The sequence below is a fragment of the Larus michahellis genome, chromosome 3 (genome assembly GCF_964199755.1).
Source record: "Larus michahellis chromosome 3, bLarMic1.1, whole genome shotgun sequence".
NCBI classification, from domain to species: Eukaryota; Metazoa; Chordata; class Aves; order Charadriiformes; family Laridae; genus Larus; species Larus michahellis.
In genome coordinates this window covers 43,852,520-43,874,801 of record NC_133898.1, presented here as the reverse complement: position 1 = coordinate 43,874,801, position 22,282 = coordinate 43,852,520, and the positions used below count along the sequence as shown (strand labels likewise).

The following is a 22,282-nucleotide window of genomic DNA, read 5'->3' as shown; positions in this document are numbered from 1 at the left end:
AGCACGTTTAGCAGCTATAAAAACGACAGCATCTTTAAAATCCACCTTGTGAGAAACCGGTTTTCTCCTTCATTCCTGCCCAGGATTCTTTAATTCTGGACAATATTTTTGCCAGAAAATTTGGTCTTCGACGCACATTTCCTGCTTTCGCTTGTTTTCTTACTGGAGTTAATGGCTTTGGTCTTGAGACTGGAAAGCAAGAGGGGAAAAATTTCAGCCTGGTGTCATCCAAGTGACAGGGAATTCTCCCCTCTATTTCCCCCCGCTAAAAGTTACCTTCTCTTGAGGCCAGTGCAGGCAAATGGTAAAGCTTGGCTCTCTCTACGGCCAGCTGCCTTTCAATTCGTGGAAGGATCTTGTCATATTGGGCTAATAGAGAATTTCTGGCAACTGCTCTGTCGGTCAAGCGATGATCGCCGTCGTTCTGATGAAGGAAAAGCGGAAAGCAAAAGCTTAACTAATTACAAGAAGTTCATTGCACAGACCTCTCCATGCTATTTCGCATTAGTGAGCAGATTTCCTCTACGGGTGTGGGAAAACACCTCCACTGCACAGAACAGCGGCAAGTTCTACCCATCCGCACACACCGATTTCACCTGGTACTTTTAGCAAAGTGGAAGGAAGACTGGAATAGCAACAGAGCCTACAACTTGAAGTTAAAACAATGCTGGCACTCTGCAGAACCTTCTTCTGATACACCTGTTATCACCTGCAATTTTCTGATATCACCTGCAATTTGCAAACGACTTACTACATAGCAGGCTTTCCCTTGTTCTTCCTGAAACGCCACTGCCCTGAATATACGGGACAACTGGAAATTACCCTGGACAACATGATGTGAAGATTAAAACAAGCAAGAAAAAGCGACCTACGCACACCACCTGGCCGCATGACAGTTTTCAAATGCAGGACCTACGACTTCCAAAACCACCTTAGAAGTTTGAGTCACTGGAAAACTATGATTCCAGAAAACAGCAAACGCGTCACAAATCCAGAACACAAGTTCATGTAACACAAAATGTAATCTGGCTATTTTGAGAAATAGAGGTTAGACAAGAATTTTTGTCATAAAAGCCGTGAAATGAAAGTTGTGGAATTGGAGAGCACACTATAACTTGCAGAAATTAAAAAAACAAACAAAACCCACAGAAATTTAACCTGTGGACTGGCATCTAGCCTGCTCTCAGCTAGAAAAATACAGTTGCGTGCAAGACACAAGCGATGACATACAACCTACTCGTCATCCCACAGGAAGGAGTGACACAAACAACTTCCAGTAATCTAAGCCACGCATAACATACGTATCTCAATAACGGAATGGTAAGACTGGCTGATGGGAAAGATACATGTTTATTCCTCAGATGCAAACAAACTGTTCTCAGTGGGGTCAACAGTGGTGTGTAACATTTAATTATAGCTTCATAGAGTAGCTTTGGAGTAGTGACGTATATTGGTCAACATTTAGCTTCAGCTGTAACCAAAGGTGTAGAAACTTGTTCCGACTGTTTCAAAGACTGGTATGAAAAAAACAAAGCAGGATTCTTATTGAGTACTATCAAAACCAGTTAGTAACACCCAGCAGAAACTTGCACGCTTGACAGAACAGAACTTTCACGCTTACCATAAGATTGACGTTCATGGACTGATTCAGCTCTAGTGCTGCAATGTAGTTGGCACGCTGCAGATGGTAGACTAAAAGGAATTCTTGATTCTGAACACCAGCACTGGTCCTTAAAAACTTCTCCAAACACTCCTATGAGAAAAAAAAAATCATTCCAAAAATCTGTTATGGCTCTGCCTTTTCTCTTTTCAAAGAGACGATGAACATTTTTCCTTGCTCCCACTTACTTGTTCGGTGTCTGTGAAAGGCAGCTTCAGCAAGTCTTCCATCAGGCCCATCTCCCGGCACATTTCGTACATGCGTTTTAAGAGGTCTTCTAAGTTTGCCTGAGCGGCATGTTGGTGCAACAGACCCCAAGCCTCCACCATGCACCTGTAATTAATTTTTCAGACGTAAAGGGATGTTAATAGCATAACCAAAGAGATGCCCCAAGAGTCTTGTACTCAAAGTTTAAAGGAAACTTAGGGGATGATGATTTCTATTCTTTGTTCTCCATTTTCACAAGATTTGCATGACAAAATGGTGGGGTATATTTCTTTACCTATTGGAGAGCAACACAGTGAGGAGAAGCTGCACTTCCCCGCTGCTTGCCGTGGGTGGCCTCATCAGCTGGATGTATCTGAGGGCTTGCCCATGCTCCCCTTGGCACAGGAGGGACTGAATAATTCTCTTGTGCTGCCATGACGCGGTTTTGATTGTAGCGGGATGAAAGAGCAGGGCCAGTGAATTCTGTACAAGTTAGAGATCGGGTTTTAAAATCATTTTCTAGATTATAGCTTTGTACTGCAATGTATGTCTAACTCAACTCTACCATACTTACTTCGTAATCATTGTGATCTAGAAGCCAAAAACCTTCAACAAGCTTAACAAGTCCCCAGGGGATGCCAAAGGCAGTTGCGAAGGAGTCGATTGAAGTTTCTGTCTCACTCGGAAAGGAACGCTTGATATCCAGCAGCAAGTAAATTGTCTGACATCAGGTATCTCATTAAGGCTAATCAGTTTGTAAGACCAAAAGTTTATCACATTACCTTTAGAAAACCATAATGAAGTAAGAATATAAAAGTGGTAGGAAGCAGAAAATACATTCAAAACATTGGAGCATCCAACGCTCAATTATTACAGGAAGTAAATTCCACAGTTGGTTTTTTCCCTCATGTCCAGCGTCTATAAAACAGTGTAAATTGTGGCATCCTTACAGTACAGCTCAGCTCCGAATGCTTAAAACTGGATTTAAACCAGTATGCGGGTCACTCATTGGTAGCGTCATTTTCTCTTTCTGACGTCCGTTTTTAGGGACATCATCTAACAAGACAGCTCTGGGCTATAAGCGTTTCTAAGCCCCTTGCTCTCTAGGCTCCCCTCGCGGGTTAGGCAACAAACAGCAAAAGCAAGGCTCTGTATTTCAGCAGCTTAAACATTAAGTTTCTGCCCCATGACTTTTCTCTTCTCCCTGTTGCTTATTCCGTGTGCCTGCACTTTCAACGGAACCAAAGCAAGCACCGTGAGCTGCGCTGGAAAACCCGTGATTTCAGCAAAAATCCGGTACTGGTAAACCACTCTTAGAAATCCTTTTGCTCTGAAACAGAAATTGTTTTATAACCCATCATGGGTGTTTTAGACAATTTTAAACGCTGTTTAAATTTGGAGAAAAACTAAGGACATTTTATATCTTCAACCCTTATTACTAAAACTGTTTTCTCCCTATCGGAGAAGACTTTTGCAACAAAACGTTTAAGAAAAAAGTCATCAAAAATCCACAGTACAAAGAAATAAAACAGCGCTTCTGTCTACAACTTAACGCTAAACTAAATGTTTTCACTTGCATCGTCTTTGAAGCATAAATGAAAAAATGTCATGAAACAGGTCGGCGACCAACACTGAAGAACATTTATGTGCATCCCCTGAAGGTGTAATAAAAATAACTAGAAAGGATACAATTGCGTGTTTGCAGTTTTCTTCAATGCTTTCTAGCAAATAGAGATCCAGCAGTGCCTGAAATGAAAAATTAAAAGTTCTGAAAAAACGCCCGTCTTCCCTAAATCATTGGCTTTTGGGTGGGGTTTGGCGGGGAGGGCGGCCGTTTGTTGTTGTTCTCAGTGAACAGGACACTCACATGCAAACTGGCAGGCGGGTATTTCCCAGTTCCTCCTGCATCTCTCCGCCACAGCTTCTCCACTTGGTCTCCTAACTGGGAAACCATTCCATCAACCATCAAGCAGTCCGAGTCCCATTTTCCTCTGGAACAAAAGGTAGCAAGGATTTGGACAGAGTAAAACACTAATTCCAGCCTCCCGGTGTAACGGCTTTCCTCCAGTCTTCTGCTGACTGCAGCCCTGCCCTTTCATCTCCCGATGGCACAAAGCAGAAAAAGGACACTAGAGGCTCTGTGCTTCGAAGGAACACACGAGCCTGTATGTAAGTTACTTGAGAAGTAAGCCAAGGAAGATGAACTTTGAAGTCAATACCTCCTACCCTGCAGCTTCCACCTTAACTCACCTTGCAGCCTCTTGGTCACAGTGCCATCGCCGAAGCTTGGTCAGGTCTTTATTCAGTTTTCAGTACAATTTCCAAAGAAAAACCTATTATCGGCTAATCCAAGGCATGCCGCCTATGTGCTAGGCAGCTAGTCCAGGAAAGAGAGCTGACGTTCGCAAGTGACTTCTATCCGACAGCCAGGAGAGTGCGAGGCGTGCCAACTCCATGTAACTCCAACCATCTCACAAAATCACACCACGTACTTGTGAGAAGGGGACTTAGGCCAATACAGTTATGACCCTCTATTACCAGTCAAGGACGGAGATGATTGTTTTTTAAAAAACACGCTTTCTTCTGCTTCCAAAACAATTGTTCTGTGAACACCCTGCTTTGCTGAACTGGAGGTGACTGATCCTGTCCTAATCACATGGCCTTTTTCAGTAGTCAGAAATTATACACATTAGCCAATGAATAAAGTAGACTCCCGAAAAATGATGATACCAACCAGTGGTACTAAGCAGAGGTAGATAGCAACGTTTTAACACAGGAAAGTAACCTCTCTGTTCAACAGAACACGCGTGTCACTGAAGTCAAGAGTATTGCTGGCAGCGGCATTACGCATAGCCCATGCAACTGTTGAGATAAAAGCCATTCCCTTCCACTTCTGAATTTGCCGTGGAAGTGTTCTAGAGTCTTCCTCTAGCTCTTACCTTGATAAACGCTCAAGTTTCTGTCGGTGACCAGTATAGTAGCTCTCAATCAGAGGATAATTGTAGAAAGGTCTTGACAAACGCGTATCGTCATCTACAGGCAACAAAGCAGAAGCAAGTTAAAGCAGTCATATCACACTTGTAAACGAAAATTTTTGCCTAAAGAGACAGAAGATCGTACAAGCTAAGCATCAGAAGCCTCCAACTCTGAAAGAAGCCAATCCTCTTTCTGCCTTTGCTAAAAGAGCTCTAAGAGACAAGACTCAATTCCTTCTTGCCCCAAGTGCCGTTTCAAGGTTACAGTTCACGCAGCATTCACAACATGTAGGGTAAGCTGAAGTTCACTATAAAAAAACCCACCCAGTTCTCAAAGGGAATGGTTTCTAAACATGCCGCGTGAGCATCTGTGAGACAATTAAGGCTGACAATGGAATTTCTAATCCATCCAACTAAAGAAGGATTTCCAAGGTGTACTTTCTCCTCAAGCAACTGATAGAAAGTTCAAAACATGCAGGTAATGCTCTCACTGTAAAAACAAGCATTCCGGTACTTGTTGTTTAATAGTACTTTGTTTAAAATCTCAAGTAGTTCAAGCTGTGGACACAAGCAGCGCCTTGACGTCAGGGGTCCATTGCTATTCCTAAAATCCACCCAGGAAAGAAACTGCCTGCCTCATTCTATGCTGTGTACTTGACAACCCAGCAAAATCTCAACTTCACCCACAGAACTTCAGCACACCCTGCCACTGAACCAGCACGACTTCTTCCTGACGAAACCGTTACAAAAACATGGCTAAGCACGCGTTCGTGGGAGTCACTCACTGGATGGTCGCCTTGTTGCAAACGTATGACAGGTCACGCTTACCTAAACCCTCTGGAAGGAGACCGGATCGACAGAACCAGATGACCACTCGTGCATACAAAGAAATGAGGCCGGTTACCGCTTGCTTATTTGTCACGTCTGCAAAACCTGAAAAAAGGCAGGAGATGATTAGCGCTATGCAATTCTGTTCATTTTCACAAAACTCCCTTCATCCTACTAAACCAAAAAGTATAAAAATAGCACATTAGAAATCTTTGTCTTTGCGTTTTTCACGCTGTATCGCTTTCTTATTTGAAGAAAAAAACCACTATCACCACCAAAAGAAAAAACAACCCCTATAAAGAACTAAACTCACTAAAGGCTAAAATAAAAAAAAAAACACAAAAACCCCAAAGCCTGAACTACTAAATGCACGCAAGAATAAGACATCTGTTTCTCACGTAGCAGAGATTCTTCTGATAGCAAAGGGATATTCTTTTCTTTTCTCAATAGGCCAAGAACCATTTCTAAGAGAAAAAGCTGTAGAAACTCAAGTAACTTACTTTGCACGTTACTCGTTTACGCTTCCTTCGTATTGTTTAGCAATTTGCAACACGGTGTCTGCATGCAACTAGAACTTGCTAGCTAAGAACTCAAAGGAATAATTTTCAGCAATACCACATTCGGTTGCTGTAATTTCAGCCCAGTTGCCTACAAAGCTTCTCTCTGAATGTAGCCTCCCCCACCCCCTTGCATGAGCTCCACCATAAACTGTTGCCCTGAACTCCATGCGTGTTTTGTGGTGGTCCCAAGCGCTCAGCTTTAAGCCCCTTCTCCCAGCTAAATGTGACTGTCTTCCAATCCTCAAAAACAACAAAAGCCCATGTTGCCACAATTCCAAATCTTAATAAAACATACCAAAGATTTTGTAGCACTACTACAAACCTTTTTCAGTAAGCTCTTGTGCTTCTGTGAGAAAACAGTTTAAGACCGTGCTAAGGTTGCTCAAAAGCAACTGGCAGCGCTGGAGAGACCGTAATGTCTGGGGGTCAATGAAGTTGCAAGAGCCATCAAACAGCGGAACACCTTTTCAAGAATAAATATTAAATCGTTAGCCGACAGAGCAATTCCAGAGTTTCAAGGCGCACTTCAAGGACCGCGTGCAATATCCTATAGCGGCGTATTACTGAGGAAGCTCAATCAGAAAGAACGACTTTAGGTTTGCAGAATGACTACACTAGTACTCACAGATTTGGTCAAATTCTTCCTTTGTAGAGATCACTTGGTTCCATGTCCACTCAAGAACAAACCGTAAATTACCAGCAGACCTTGGCTGCTCTTTAAACAAAGAGAACAAAAAAGAAATGAATCAACAGGCTCCAACTCAAAGAGGTACCACGTAAAAAAACAACGTTCGAAGTATTACCTTCAGATATCCAATGTTTAATGCATCCAGTCAGAAGTCCCACAGAACCTGTCTGGACAGCAGCTGACAATACTGCTTCCAGCTGCTCCTCCTAAACGTAACAGACAAACTCAAATGAGAATCTTACCTACTTGCACCATGTGAACCATCAACAGTAAATGTTTCTTTCTAACTGCATACTCATTCAGACATCACAAAGTCAATCAGGACACAGGCCAGGAATGCCACGTCCTTTCTCTTAATTCCAGCCACAGGCTGGACTGCTCACTGCTCTGAGGAACACATTAACACACTTTTCCTCTGACATTTCAACTTACTGCAGCCTAATTCTAATCTTTCTTCGCGTGCCTCTGCATTACAGTCTTCACGTACTGAGTTCCAACTTACTACGTCCAGAAACATCCTCTGCTAATACGCGTTACACATCTGTGCAGATAAGTTTGCCATCAGGAACGCAGGAAGGGGACAGGACAAACACAACTGTGCAACGTTTGCATGGAAACAGTGAAGCTACGGCCAAGCAGCTTTCTAGACTATGAAGACATGAAGCAGTTCTGACACCCAAAACAGTACGTTGGAATTTTGTAACGTGACAGAAAAGAAGCAAAACATTTACATCCTAATGGTTTAAATGGTAGGCTCTTCAAATACTGTATTATAGTGTAGTGGTAATCCTTACAAGGATAAATCACAGGTATGCACAGACGCGCGATACTAAGTAGTAGCTTATCTCAGCTGGTGTTCTCGTACTTCTCTCAGGTGAAAGGACCCTTCGTAAGTTTTTACTTTGGTTTTTGGGATGGGATTTGTTTGGTTGGTTGGGTTTTTTTAAACACATTCAAAAGTATCTTTCCCCTCTAGGCAAAATCATGACATTCAAAGCGACTTCTACACATGTAGAACACACATGTGATATTGCCATCTTTTTCTGAAAACTGGTTTCAGACAAGGAAACAGACCATTGGCCAGCTTGCCAAGAAATTTCTTTGAGCTACCACACTGTGCAGAAGCGTTCATGTCCTAACACACGTCCACAAATGTGGTGACGAATGCAGGAGACAGGAAGAGGAGGGCAGCGGGAAGGCTGCTCTCCCCTTCCTGCTGATTGCTCCAGGGAAAGGTTGGTGCATTGCAAATGGAAAACCTATGGCAGGGGGAGTGAAGTCACTGTGGTGGCATAAAGCACATAGAAGGTAGCGAGTGTCATGAGATAAAGGTGATTAAGGTGTTGCAGCTGCAAGAGGGCAGTCTCAGAGGAGCAAATTGGGCTACTGCAGCACAAGGCAGAGGCTACAGAGGTGAAGATCCGCCCGGAGAGGATGCAGAAAAGCCTACCGATGAAGGGAAAACGAGGGCAAGCCGTGAAGAAATTGCCAGGGAGAGCTGACAGCAGTAATCCTTTACCACAGCCCACTTCCTTGGAAGCAAATGATCACGCACAGTGACAGTGCAGCAAGCCGACGTCTGCAAGAGCTCGCATCCCAGTGAGACGCCCCCATCGTCGGCTACTGCACTGAACCACTGCTTTGAGAAACTGACAGGGATGGGGGTTACTCTGGGGGACACATGCGTTATGTTGGGCATGACCAGCACTGACTGCACGCTTCCTTGTGCGCATCTGTGTGTGGCACCGAATTAAGAGAGGGGTCTCTAAAGACAGATCTCTTAGGGCTGTTCCCAGTCAAAGTCACTACTTTGGATCTAAGGATACGGTTACTTCTGCTAGCTCAGGTCAACACCTGTATTTCAAATTGGAGTATCGTGTCTTGTAGCCCCTCCAGCCCTGTCAGACCAGATGGATGTATTTCCCCCTTGATTCCCTCATAGGCACTCACCTGACTCAAACTGGATGGCTGGACATCAACTGGTCTTGGAGACAGCAAGCCAGCTACAAGACACCTATTGTAGCTATCCTGAATGGCTTCCCATATTGAAGGGCCAGATTTCTTCAAAAAATTCAAGGTCTGAAACATCAATCGAAAACCACAGATTAAGACAGCATTGTTATTCCGTCACTACGCTTCTGGATAACCTCTAAAAGGAAGAATCTAAATGTTCACTGACACCATCAGACAGCCTGAACCACTAAGATGCTTTAGGTTAGCAATCTGCGTAATTAAGTCTTTTCTACCTTCTCTGTCTATACACAGGCCTTGCTCTTTCCCTCAACACTGACACAAAATACATTCTATATAAGCTAAGCTAACATGCAACTTCATGCTTTGGAAGATCCTTTCTATGCCTATTCGTATGGAAGCCGATTCATGTTGGAAACATTTAGTGAGCTGAAACTTCACTCAAAATTATCTGTCACAATCTGTGCCGTGGCTCAGAAGTTATAATTTGGCCGAGTTTGGGAGAAAACAAAATTTTCACTCCTCAAACAGTTATGTGGTTTTTCATTTTCTCCATTCCCTCCTTTTTCCAAGAGAATCGGGGATCAAAACTCTAACTCAAGACTATGCAGGCAGTTCGACTGAGGGGCAATAAAGAAGTAACACCTTTCCCCGCCTTCTACAGTGGTTTTGTTCTTGCTCCTGGAGCAACGTTGCGTTCCTTTCTAGACATTCAATCCCCGATGGTGCTTCAAGAGGAGACAACGGCAGTTGTACAGTCCCAAGAGGGGACCTAAAACATTACCATTTGCATACAACTGGCGACAGGATACAATTGCAACTATGCGTGTGGACGGGCAGGATGAGCATGAAACGGTCCCTAACACGGAAAGCAGTGCAACAGAAAACTTAGAAAAGCTACATCTCCTGCCACTCGCAATAAAGATACAGTAAAAGATCACCTCCTTCTGGAAGCCGGTGCAAGTCATGTGAACGACTCCGGAGGTCAGCAAGCACGTACCATCTGCAGAAACAGGGAACGTTTGACAACCTTCCGTACTCTCACAGTTATGGCATGACCAGTTTACATTTTTTACACACCGGTATCTAGAAACATATAACTGAGTGCTTTGAGCTTCAGTTCACAGGCATTTCAGGCTATAACCAGCACCACTTCACCGGCTACATTACAAAAGCACCAAAACTCAGCCGGCTGTCAGATATGTTTCACAATAGTAAATACCTTGTCAGTACAACGCGATCAGAGTTGGGTTTGTGGGGGACTGGGTGTTTTTTTGGTTTGGTTTGGGTTTTGAATGACAAACAATGACTGAACAAGAGAACCAATGAATGGCATTTGACCTCATTTTAAGCTTATCACTCTCAAAAGCAGTGAAATACCTACCAAAGTTATAGTTGCCTGGATGAAAAAACCGCTCAGGTGGTGGATAAGAAGGAGGAACTCCCCGACTTAGACTCCGCTCATGGACCAGAATATCCAAAAGGAGCTTCGGAGAAGTCACGCTCACTACGGTATCCAGCGACCACAGTGCAAAATAGGGGCACTCATGAGGGAATTCTTCCGGCCTTAAAGAAAACAAGCGCGTAAGCTAAATGCCGACATTCAAATGAATTATTGGCAGGCATATGGAAAACTACTGAAGAAAAATCTACCTTACTGAATCTGGCATTTGAGCAGAATACCAGCGATTAATGTCAAATACACCCAGGTAAGTAGATGGTTTTCCCTGACCGTACGTATTCACTTGCCAACTGAAGACTGAGACACTGGTGTCAGGAGACGTGACTGTAAAAGACAAGACATTGTTTCTGACTTGTAGAAAATACGATAGATCCGATAGTTTTAAAACACCACTTTCTATTTTGGCTTCATTCTGTTCTGTCACTCGTGAAACACAACACTTCCTAAGAGTGATTACAGTAATTACGGAATAGCAAACATCTCTGTGATAGGTTTCAGTCACACTGCCCCTTTTTCTTGTCCCCTCGTCCAGATCACTGGCCAAGATACTAAAGAGAAGTGGCCCCAGTGCAGTGCCCTGGGGAACAGCACTTGTGACGGGCTACCATCTGGATGCAGATGCGGACATCGGTTTGAAGAAGGGAAAAAATTCTGGTAACATTCCTAAGCAATGGAGAGTTTGAACTTCTTGTTCAAAGATGGCAGCTGGAGGAGTAAAACGACTGACCATCACCATACAAACGGCCCCACCATACATCGCGATAGCATGTCAGCAAGCATAAAATAAAACCCACTTTTTCCCTTAAAGAAGTCCCACATAACTTAAGCATCCATTTTTTCTTCGTAAATAATCCCAACAGTCTAGTCTATGCAGATAGGCAAGACTTTCAGACTGTGGGGACAGAACAGCATTCGTTGCTTAGGTTCCAAAAGCACTTCTTTTAAAATCACCAAACACGGACATCAGAACAAACCTTCATTTACGCTATCCTCTCCGTCAACGTCGCTGCGGAATTTTTCGACAGTCTGGCAGCTGATTAATTTCGTACTCCTCGTCTGGCCTCTCAAGGGAAAGACTCCACCCGTGAGATCTAAACTGAACTTTTTGCCACGGTATTCCAAACCCTGGGGGAAAAAATCAGAGAAGAGAGCAAAGGTCATTCTAAGATAAAAACATACATTATGGCTAAATATGAAAGACAGTCTAACAGAATAGGCTTATTATACTGTGTATTTCGCATGAGCCTATTTCTGATGGTAAATAGAAACTACGCCTGACATGCAAGAGAATGCAGTGTCAAATCGTAACGGGTAAGTTTGGCTGTAAAGGCTTTGCACTTTTTCAAAATTTAGAATTTCCCTAACATTATTCAGATCTGAACATGTTTTGCAGAATTCCTTGCGACATCCAAGAATGTTCTTTATAAAAATAAATATATCGCTACAAAGAGATATCTAAAATGATGCAACACACATGCATGCAAAGCTCTTTGCTCCATGTCTTGATTGCAGAACTGATGAAGTTAGAGAAGCCCCAGCATTCGAGCAGCTAAAGCTGTCAAGAGGTATTTTCTATGGGCACACCACCAGAGTGACCGTGCACCCCTCTCTAGTTACTGTGAGAACTTCATACTGATTAGCAATCTTCTTTCAAGCCACGTAAGCTATGACAGCTCCTCCTCTCATCTTGTCAGAGACTAACGGGTGAAATATCCCTCAGCTCCTTCACCAAGCACAGCCAACAGCAAAAGGGAAAACCAGAAAGGACACGGGGTGCACGTGGCCAAGGCTTTTAGCATCACGAATTACTACACAGTAAACAAACTAATTTTGAGATACACAGAAACCCCGGCACGATTGTGTTGAACCTCTGATAGCGCCATTTTTTAAGTAAGCATGAAGTGAAATACTGTCTTTCCAAATACAGCATTCATTCAAACTGTCTACCATACAACACATGAACGGGTGTACTGGGGACAAATAGCAGCTCTATAATTAAAAAAAAAAAAAAAAAAAGAGGGAAAAAGAAACCCAACCCACACAACCCATAAACTGATAACGCCACATTCTACCCAAGTTTCCTAAACTTGCAGAGCTCTGAAACGAACTGGCATGAAACCACACATTCCCGTATGATCTCATAGGATACATCTAATTCACCTAATCTGAGAAGAGGCGAGCTTTCTCTTAATGATTCCAGGAAGTGTTACAAATAAATATGAAGGTTGTCTAAAAAGAAAAATTAAATAATTAAAAAAAGTCTTTCATAACTAAAAAGAAAATGCTTCTGAAGCAAAGCAGTGCATTTTAAACTTTCCACGCCGGGCAAAGTCATTCTAAGGAACTCCATTGTATGGGAGATGTTAAGTAACGACTCCATTGACTAGCAAAACACAAAAACAAGTTTTCAAACGAGATGCACTGGTCAAACTCTGATATCAAAGTAGAGAGTGTATACTCTGCCCATCCGCAAGCATTGTGCAGAACGAGGGTAAAGATGCGCTCTACGATCGTGATTTGATGCACCAGATTTAGCAACTGCTGCAACAGTACAAAAAAGGTCTTTGGAAGCATTACTTAAACATACCTTTCTGTTTAATTACTTAAGCAGACTTAAACCAGCCTTGAAGGCAATGGAGACGAGAGTTTGACACGCATATAGAAAAACACAGTACCACGTGTTCCATAAGTCCTATTTGTGACTTTTACCATGACACACAGTCAAAGAGGCACTGCTTCATAGCCTCAAACCTAATTCCTGGAACAAAAAGCACTGCTGTATTGAAAAAGTCTTTTGAGCTCCTGTGAACTCTATCCAATGAACAAGGATCAACAGTAGATTCCTCCTTCTTTACTCAAACTTGGCCTAGCAAACGGGAGACACTTAAATTTTCTACCCCTGAAGATGGACAAGAAACTTGACTCAGACAGCCATGCAGGCAGACAGTCATGTAGTACTAACCGATCTGTGACTACAAGGAAGTGTTCTGAGACTAAAAGTATCCGCTGTGGAGCACAGGTCCCGCACATCAACAAAGATAAAGAGATAGCATCCAGCACGCCATGAATCACTGGAAGATCCTTCTACTTGGTCACCGTGATAGATAATGCATTTTAAAGAAACACCACCTTTTCCAAACACCTAACCTCTATCTATGCAAAAGCAACGGTGCCAAATGAGGAAGCACCTTTCCTACACATAAGCAAAACACTCAAAATCTAAATTAATCCAAAAAAATCAAAAGGCACAGTCCCTACAAAAACCAGAGTACCACGATACAAGAGTCACCCCTGTTTCGTTCCATAGCTATTGAGAATATGCAAGAGAAAGTACCAAATCAGGAGGAAAGACTTGCTCTGAACTAAGATTACTGTCCCCTCAAAAAGATTTTGGAAGACTTCCAGGCGTACAACTGAATGGAATTACACATCTAACAGATGCGCCTTGTCTCTGTTAGCTATCTGAGATACAAGGATACCTCACATCTGTATTTTAAACGCATCCTCCTTGGAGCCAGATCTAACATTTAGGTACACTCTTCTGACCAAATTACATATTTTCCTGGCTTTAAGAGTAGATTGAATAGGTCACCCAGCCAAAAAGAAGAACGAGTTATCTTTACAGCTACTAAGTGTCAGGATCAACACTGAAGAGACACTGTAGGTGCATTTCATGTGAGAAGTCCGGCTGACAAAGCTCTAAGGGAAACCAAGAATATAAAACTGAAGATCAGCAAAGACTAGAGTATGACTGTATTTTAAGAAAGGGAGAGAGACAGAAGCTTATTCAAGTCCGAAGCTTGGTTAAACCAAGCGATTCAAGGCCCAATCTTCTCTTCCTACATGCCATTCATTTGGTATTTCAGAATAATTTTATTTGCAAAAGCCACGTCCTCTTCAGGAATTTCATTTATACGGGCTCTTTGCAGATGAATCTAGCTGGAACACACGACACTGCAGTATAAAATGGTACGCCTTCTTTCCAAAAGGTATGGACAAAGGCCGTGCCCAAGAAGACTCAGCAAAACATTATTATTTTTTCAGCCAGCTCTGAAGTTTGATGGTAAATCTCACCCCTGTAACTCAACTGATACTCCCTTAGAGAAAATTACTATTGTCTGCTTTTCCCACGCATGCACCTCTTACCTCATACATGACTTGTCCTGAGGCCACGCGTTTTCTGTCACCAAACGCTAACTGCAGCAGGTGTAAACTCACCACATCCCCTTCACTGAAAAAGGGATAAATTATGAAATTTGGTTACAAAGCTGCTTTATAGTCCTCATTGTCGTGTTAGTAGACCTAGACGTTTTCTTAATAGCATGCTCCCGCTGAAAAGAACACCACCTCTTCCCAAAACATGATCATCGGCCACATTTAGCCACTGAAACATGAAGGAGGGCGTTTTGACACTAACAGCTTCAGGGGCAAAAGCCAACCGTACAATTGGAAAGCTGTAATATGTTGTATGGACTAAGAATTGTTGGAAATAGTTCTTCACAATGAAGAGTTCTCCATCAAAACTGCTTTGAAGTCAAGTTTTAAAAGACTGCCACTCTACCAACAGCTGAGCTGATGGAATCGCTTGCTGATGCAGAAAGAGAGATCTCTCTGCCCTTCCCTTACCACCAAAGTTCCCCTCCCCCTCTTGCACACCCTGCACCCTTCCAAGTCCGATTTGATTCAGCAGAACAGCAGGAACCCATTGGCTTTTCTGCTGAATCGTTTTCTGCCAGGGGAGCTGCACTGGCTCACCAAGGCTCCACAGACTGCTGACGCTGGCACAAGGCCATCGGCAATACTGTCACCGCCGCCTTTAGGGGCGGCAGGCTGTTGTGTGGGCACGTCTGGTGTTCTAGATCTGCAGCCTCAACTGCTCCTAGTGGTATTTTAATACCGCGGTGTGACTATCAAACAAATGATGAAGCGGTCATCGAGGAACAAAAGCAAACCATTTGAGAATGCGAGCAGAAGAATATGGCCACTGTTGCTTTGCCTTCTGACAGAAGGCAGGAACTAGTAGGTCCCTCTTCACGTCTGGTAAATCCTGTAAAAATTGCATTCTAAGTTTAACACCCTCCGTACCGGAAAGAATCGCAGACACACAACAAATACACATGTTCAACTGTATGGGAACAAATATCCTTAAAAACAAAAAGAATTAATTCAGTGGCTGATAGTTAAAGTTTTTATTCACCTTTCCTGCGTAGACTGAACAGCCCACAAGTAGCAACAATTGCGAGGATCATTCTCCAGCTCTTGAAAAGTGACAGCATAGACAGGAATCCTCCCTCCTTCAAGCTGAGAGTGGTGCCTACAGGTTTAGGGGAAAAAAAAAGCAAAACGAAAAAGAAAAAAAAAGGGGAGCCTAGTGGCCCAAACACAGGTAGTTTCTCGTTTCTTGGACTACGTCAAGCATTGTTCTTCCTGACTTCTGAACCTTATTTGTACCTCCACACTCTACTCTTGCCACCTAATTATTCCTCCACTGTCTATTTATGCATCCAACAGCTTCTGGGGAGTCAGTGCAGATCTGCTGAAGGGAATCCCGACCAGAAGTTAGCCAAATATTTCAGGTGAGATTGCTCTTTCGGCCAAAGCTGACATGCAGGAAAGAATACATTTTTCAGGCACAGGTCAGCTATTGAGTTTTCATGTCTCACTAGTTTCACCCTGGACACTTTAGAGAATATCGGCACCAAAATCACATCACTGACATACTTCAGCCTTTCAATGGATGCCCCAGTTGCAGTAACCGGTTCTGAAAACCCCAGGAAGCATGCTTCCCACAATTCCTCAATCCACAGGCACAATAAGGAAAACAATCCTAGTCCACTGGGGAGAAGGCGGACCACTTCATCCAGGTATGACTGAAAAGTTATGTCAGAAGAGGATTTCTGAACGTGCCAAGATTATACTCATACTCACTTCAGTCCCTGAAAAAGTTCTCTTTACATCCACATACTTCCTTAAGCAACAAATCGAGAGCCCCGCACCTCCAGGCATGGCCAAGTGTAAAGGCCTACTTACTCTCTCTTCAACGTTTTCATATTCCAGAGCGACAGGTAGCCATCCGAGAAACCCACAACGAGCTGGTTGCTTCTGCTTATGTAGCACAGGGCTGATACTGCTGTTCCGGAAGCATTTTGTAGTTGAAAACAGAGACACCTCCCTTCGCTGGTCGCAGTTTCTCTTCTTTGTGCAACTTCAGCAGGATTTTTAGTGACAACTTCTAGATCTACACACACAAAACCAAGCAATAAATGAATACGTTATGCCATTTAGGCTGCATTTTAGGCACTGACGTGACAACCCCTATCATCTAATGCTACCGTGCCAGGCACAATAGCCATTTATGCAACACTTTTTTTTGCCATTGCCATTATGTATGTCTTCAAAGAACATAAGAACTCTCGGATCAGACAAGTATTCTCACTCACGTTTGAAAGCTAGGTAAAAGCGTAACCAAATTCTTCCTGGACTCTGAAAAGCAGGAGTTTGGGCCTCGTGATGCAATTTGAAGTGGCACCTCGTGTTTGAAGTGGCACCAGTTGCTGAAGCTGCTGTTGTAATAGCCAAAACGGTGTATGCAATCTGAGTACACCTATTCGAGATTTCATTCATCCAAATGCATGGGTGTTGGTAAGTGGGGTTTATTTTAAAAAACAAGCCCAAAATTTGCCCCAAGTCAATTAACACAAGCAGAAGAGCATTCCCGGGAAACAGGGCTCCTCCAACACAACTTCCTACCAGGCGGCCGCACCGGCTCACGTGGCAAAATTCCTACACCTCTCTGGCAAGAATCATAGTGGCACAGGGATCTTGGTGGGAGGGGGCATTTACAACACTGCGAGGAGCAGTCAGACACTCCCAGGTTTAATCAGGTCAGGACTATACGATGTCAAACTGCCACCTGTAACCAGTTGTCAGAAATGTCTGACACAAGGGTCTTCAAAGTGGGATGCATACTGTTTCGTTAGAAGACAGAAGTTTTCTTGCGTTTAAATTCATGTGGAAAAACTGCAGGCTTACCCAATGCTTCGATATCATTCTGAGTGCAGGAGCAATCATCCAAACTAAGATCAACCAGAAGTAGATGGCCAGCATCTGTAGCCACTGCTGCCACCCCAAAGAGCCATCGCAGACTCTGATGGAGGTGCTGAGTGCTCACGCTGGGTCCTCCGTGATTCGCTATGGGTTCTATAGCGGTTACCTACAGGAAAACTACAAGTTACTACTTGAGCTCTTTGACAAGCTCAATAGAAAAAGTAAATACAGGAGCATCAAAGCATTGTTTGCAATTAGATCAAGAAAAGAGACAAAGACAAAAAAGCCCCGTACAAAAACCTGTTACTGCCTTCCATTTACTAGATTTCCTGCGGGTAAGTGACTTAACTTCAACTTAAATGGGGCATTCTATTAGTACAGCTTAGCAATTTCCATTTCCTACTTCGCAGTAATTAACTGGAGGAAAACACAGAAAATCAGTTATACGCAAGAAACTTTATCGTATTCAAGGGGCTTAAGACAGACAAACACAACTACATCGAGGTCTCCCACCGCTCACAGCCCACCAGCACCGCGATACGGTCTATGCCTTCTTTGACAAACGGGCGTTAGGATAAATCAGGGCTCGAGAGTCAGACGAGGCAGCGGCCAAGTTGCATGGGAGACACACCATTTCCATGGGAGTGAAACGTATTTAGAAAGCGTTGAAGGGAGAGACCAGCTTAGTAAAATTCACACTAGTCCGCATTTAGAAGAAAAGTAACAACCACATAAAGGAAAAGAAGCTTTAAATGCACACCAGCGCTTTCACGAATGTTGAGAAAAATGTTAAAAGCCAGCCTAAAGCAGCAGCTTCTCAGATAAAAAGGTGACTCCACCTAAAGGAGGAAGCGCACACTGCCCTTTCACGTGCCCAGCAGTCTGCACGCAACTGTCTCACAAGGCGAAGACAGACCTTTCAGCACACGTTGCAGCACATCCCAGGACAACACTGACTGCTAGAGCAGAGACACGAGCACACAAAGACTCCTGCGCTAAAGCTGCACGTATTTCTCTCTCTCAGTGACCCCAATACGAATGCTTACTACTAGTCATCACACTGTAGCATTACAAACAAACAAAACTCCACCTGTATTCTAGCAAGTCAAACCAAAGCAGCTGATGGAAAGCTGGCTAAGAAGTTAGTTAGTTAGTTGTTGCAGATTCTAAGATGATAAAAATGAATCTTGATGTTCTATTGACTTCCACCGATTCTTGTTTACATTGAGATAATGAGGCTAGGGGACACACATCATTTGAGTTTCTGGGTTACAGAAGACAGAAAACATCAGCAACATTACACCAGTGTGTCCCATCTACACAAACACACTAGTCAGAGAGCAGAGATTCAAGGACTGCAGGCTGAAAGGTGACCTCCCAACACTCTGTCAGATAACTCACTAGAGGCTCTTTTTTCCTCTCCTAAGTCAACAGAAAAATGTGTTCTCCTCAGCCTGCTTGCTAGGCTGAGATTCAAGGCAATGTGTCGAAGTCATTTACAGCACAACTATGGAATTCTGAGCCATTTTAAAGACGGTATTTCTGATGGAAATCAAGCAATTAGGGTCAAAAAAAGGTGCTTTTCAAGGCCTTTTTGTGGAAGGAGAGAATCAGGTGAATTTGTGCTCTACAATAAAACCAGAAAACTTGTTTTACTCTCAGCAAACTCCAACAATAATGGCACATTAAGCCCAAGATTTTACAGCAACACCGTCTTGACTGGATACTCTCAAGTGACAGGATGTTAACGCACGATAGAAAAAATACCTCCTACAAAGAGACGCTCCAAAGCTTGTCCTAAAACAGGCCTACGCAGCACCTAACAACATCAAAGCTTCGTTTCTCCAATTAAAAAGTACCTACCCTCCCGGGAAGAACAACTGCTTTAACCACTCTTGAGAGTCCAAGGTCGTACAGACAGAGAACACTTCCCTCTGCGTCTTCCAACCCAACCAGCAGTCCAGTTCTCTTCTCCCAGGAAAACTCCTTCACCACACGAACAGTGGGAGGCTGTTCATTGACTCCACTGAAACGGTACGCAGAGAGCCGCTCTCCTGTCACACAGTTCACCACCTCAAGGTGAGGACCACGTGCCAACCACGCCAGGCCGTTTCTCCCTGTGAGAGAAAAGAAAGAGGACTGAAGCAAATGTCCAACGGAAGACTGAAAACAGCTGAAAAAAAATCACAGTGCCTGCCCCTTTCCTTCAATAAACGTACCTAGCAGAGGAAGACCAACCTACCTCATTCTAGTCAATGATTCAAAATCACCCGTTGAAATCCCCAAGCAATCCCTCCTAAAATTAACCACCTTGTTATTTTGCATTTGTACTTGTCATTCCCGCACCGAAGAATCTGGGTTGTTTGGGATAAAGATTACAAGGTCCTGATCGACAGCCTTTATACCATATTCGCCTTGGTTTTGCTAGAAATGATCTAAACGCATATGGGAATACAAGTCTTAGAGCGTAGAGGAAGAATCGAAGGCATTTTGTTTCACTGAACTACTGCCAGCCCAAAGGAAGTATGAGCTCAATTCCTGCATTTACACTCAGGTAGATAGATTCTACCTGGTCTTAACAGAAGCCTAGACCTCCAGATAGGCACCCAGCTCTACTGTCACATCACCTGGAAAGTCCACTTCAAAGTTTAACTATACTCACGTTTTAATATTAGCATTTGTCATCGCTGAAGCACCCTTTTTGTTCTCTCTCTCTAAACAGGATGCCTCTTAACAGCACCAACCTGACACAGCTGATACCATGACCTGAGGCTTCAGGTAGCCTCCAGGCAAGAACAGCTTTATACCGAGACCAAATTTAAAGGAAAATGCTCACCTCCAGAAAACTTCCCGCACAGCACAGAGCCGAGGGTTCCCTCATCTTCCCCAAGTGCCTGAAGAGTCACCTCTGGAAACTGCAGCAGACTGCTCGTTACCTCAGCTGTTAGGTCTCGCATTCTTCGCTGTAAATACAGGAAAAAATTGCACAACTAGACTCACGTCAGCCAGAACTATTCTTGAGAGTGACAGAAGTTTCATCAGTATGCAGTGAAAAATCCCCTAGACATCACCTCTAGCTCTATTTCTTGCAAATAATGGCACTCAGGAGACTTTTTGCTCTCCCAGCAGAGCAAAAGGAGAATCCTTTGCTTTTCTGATGCCTGTGAGATCACCAACAAAAAGTGACCCAGACGTATCAACAGAGAAATAACAGGAAAAAGCCCAATACACTGAGTTCAAGTCTACTCACACAAGTTAGGAAGATGGGAGCTGAGAAAAATCAGATTTTAAAAAGCTTCTCAGTAACAGGTACAACTCTCCATTTGTCCTTTCCCTTGATTTCGTACTTTACCCTTTGTTACTTATTGTCAGTTGTCTTCTAGCAGCCAAAATTACCACTGGTCTTCACCTTAAGTACTTATGACTTCCAAACTATTTCCAAAGAAAGGAGCGTACCACGAGTCACAGGCTGAGGATAGATTTTTGCATTAAAAAGCTCCAAGAAGAATAAACATGGAGAAATTACATGTTCAAGCAGAATCACATTCAGCCAAGTCAGGGTTCAGGGACGTCAGTTTTGACTGACGGTAGTACCTGAAAATCCGTTTCAAGGGCCAACAATGCAATGGGCTTACTGACGAAAAAGCTAAAAATATGGCCAGCCGCAGCTGAAGAGGTGGTTTCACAAAACATGCTGACTTCCCTGCCACCAAAAGAGAGGACTTGCCGCCGCCTCCCATCTCTCCATCTGCTCCTTTGTTCTACTACCGTACTCCTGTGGCTCACCTCGCACTGCCTTAACAGTGCCTTAGAGCACTTTAGGAGCCAAGTTCACTCCCTGAGCAGGCAGGAAACTCACCCAGAAAAGCAGGTGGTGTTCCACCAGCTTCGAGAGCTCAACTGCCTTGCAGAGACAACCAGCAAGCATAAGAGGTGGCACAAGGAAGGAGGCAGGACCACGCATCGGGAAGAAGGAGAGGGAATTTGTCCATCTCCTTTTTGTGGCAGTCAGCCCGGGCTGCTAGCTCATACCCGGGTGAAACGGCACACTCAGTTTGCAGGGAGGGCTAAAAACCCCTTCACTTTTAGAAAGGACACCACCCAGGACACAGTCAGGCATCTTTTAAGGCAACTTTTAACTCCCTCTTGCACGGAGAGACTCCCTAGCTCTCTGGGAAAGGCTGCAGCTGACAGGCGTCGTTCTTTCACTCCGCCAGAGGTGGAAGCTAAAGTGATTTCAGGGAAGGGTTATAAAAGGGTTTATAAAAGTTATACCAATTTTTGAATTGTTGTTAATGACTGGTTCCATGACATTTTCCCCAGAGAAACAGGAAGCAACTCACAAGCACTGGAGGAGCAGCAGATGGAAAAGTCACTTTCTGCACTCTCGTAGTCGTCAGGTTCAGTGAATTTGCACTTTGCCGGATTTTACTCCTGCAGAAAGAGGATTTAGCGAGTGAGTGAGCAGGTGATTTAGGGAGTACCACCGGGTCAGGTCTTTCCCGCTTCGGCAGAAAGCCTCCCCGCTCCCGGCGGTTTAGGCAAAAACCCTACATTTCATCCAAGCCCTAAGCTGTAGTCTAAAAAGCCACCAGCGTGACAGAGACGGTCTGTACCAGAATCCTACAGTCGGCCTTATTTCACTCAAGTGCAGCCTACAGATTGTCTTGCCGAGTTTGTGCAGATGCTCCACAAGCACAAAGCTACAGCAGAAGGTGAGACGAGGAAAGAATTTCAGCTCTCTACCCCAACAGCCCCCAACAGCGAAGACCCTGTGTCTGATGCAGACCACAGATGTGACATCCCTCTCCATGAAAAAACAAACAAAACCAACACAGATCAGAACTTGACGCTGGAGCCACTTTACCCAGCTACCTCCTGCGG

General features: G+C 43.8%; 1 protein-coding gene across 1 annotated transcript; it reads right to left on the bottom strand.

Moving 5' to 3' along the window:
- Positions 1-34: 34 nt before the first annotated feature.
- On the bottom strand, positions 35-20,355 carry LOC141740515 (protein ELYS-like). Its single transcript, XM_074579341.1, has 24 exons — positions 20,235-20,355; positions 19,262-19,515; positions 17,384-17,564; positions 16,382-16,589; positions 15,549-15,665; positions 14,498-14,582; positions 11,326-11,476; positions 10,543-10,675; positions 10,274-10,455; positions 9,831-9,892; positions 8,869-8,997; positions 7,034-7,124; positions 6,856-6,945; positions 6,553-6,693; positions 5,671-5,775; positions 4,807-4,900; positions 3,735-3,858; positions 3,557-3,613; positions 2,442-2,588; positions 2,163-2,350; positions 1,849-1,993; positions 1,622-1,753; positions 277-424; positions 35-189 (listed from the first exon to the last, which is right to left on the bottom strand). The coding sequence occupies exons 1-24, from the start codon at positions 20,353-20,355 to the stop codon at positions 35-37; spliced, it is 3,240 nt and encodes a 1,079-aa protein (XP_074435442.1).
- Between the last annotated feature and the right edge of the window lie 1,927 nt (positions 20,356-22,282).

Bases quoted from the DNA above. Each gene is read 5' to 3' on its own strand.
- LOC141740515 (XM_074579341.1), bottom strand. From the start codon at position 20,355: ATGCGAGACCTAACAGCTGAGGTAACGAGCAGTCTGCTGCAGTTTCCA. The intron at 8,998-9,830 runs GTGATCTTTTAC...TTGATGTTTCAG, and splicing joins GCACCGGCTTCCAGAAGGAG to ACCTTGAATTTTTTGAAGAA. The intron at 4,901-5,670 runs GTAAGCGTGACC...TGTTGCCTGTAG, and splicing joins TCTCCTTCCAGAGGGTTTAG to ATGACGATACGCGTTTGTCA.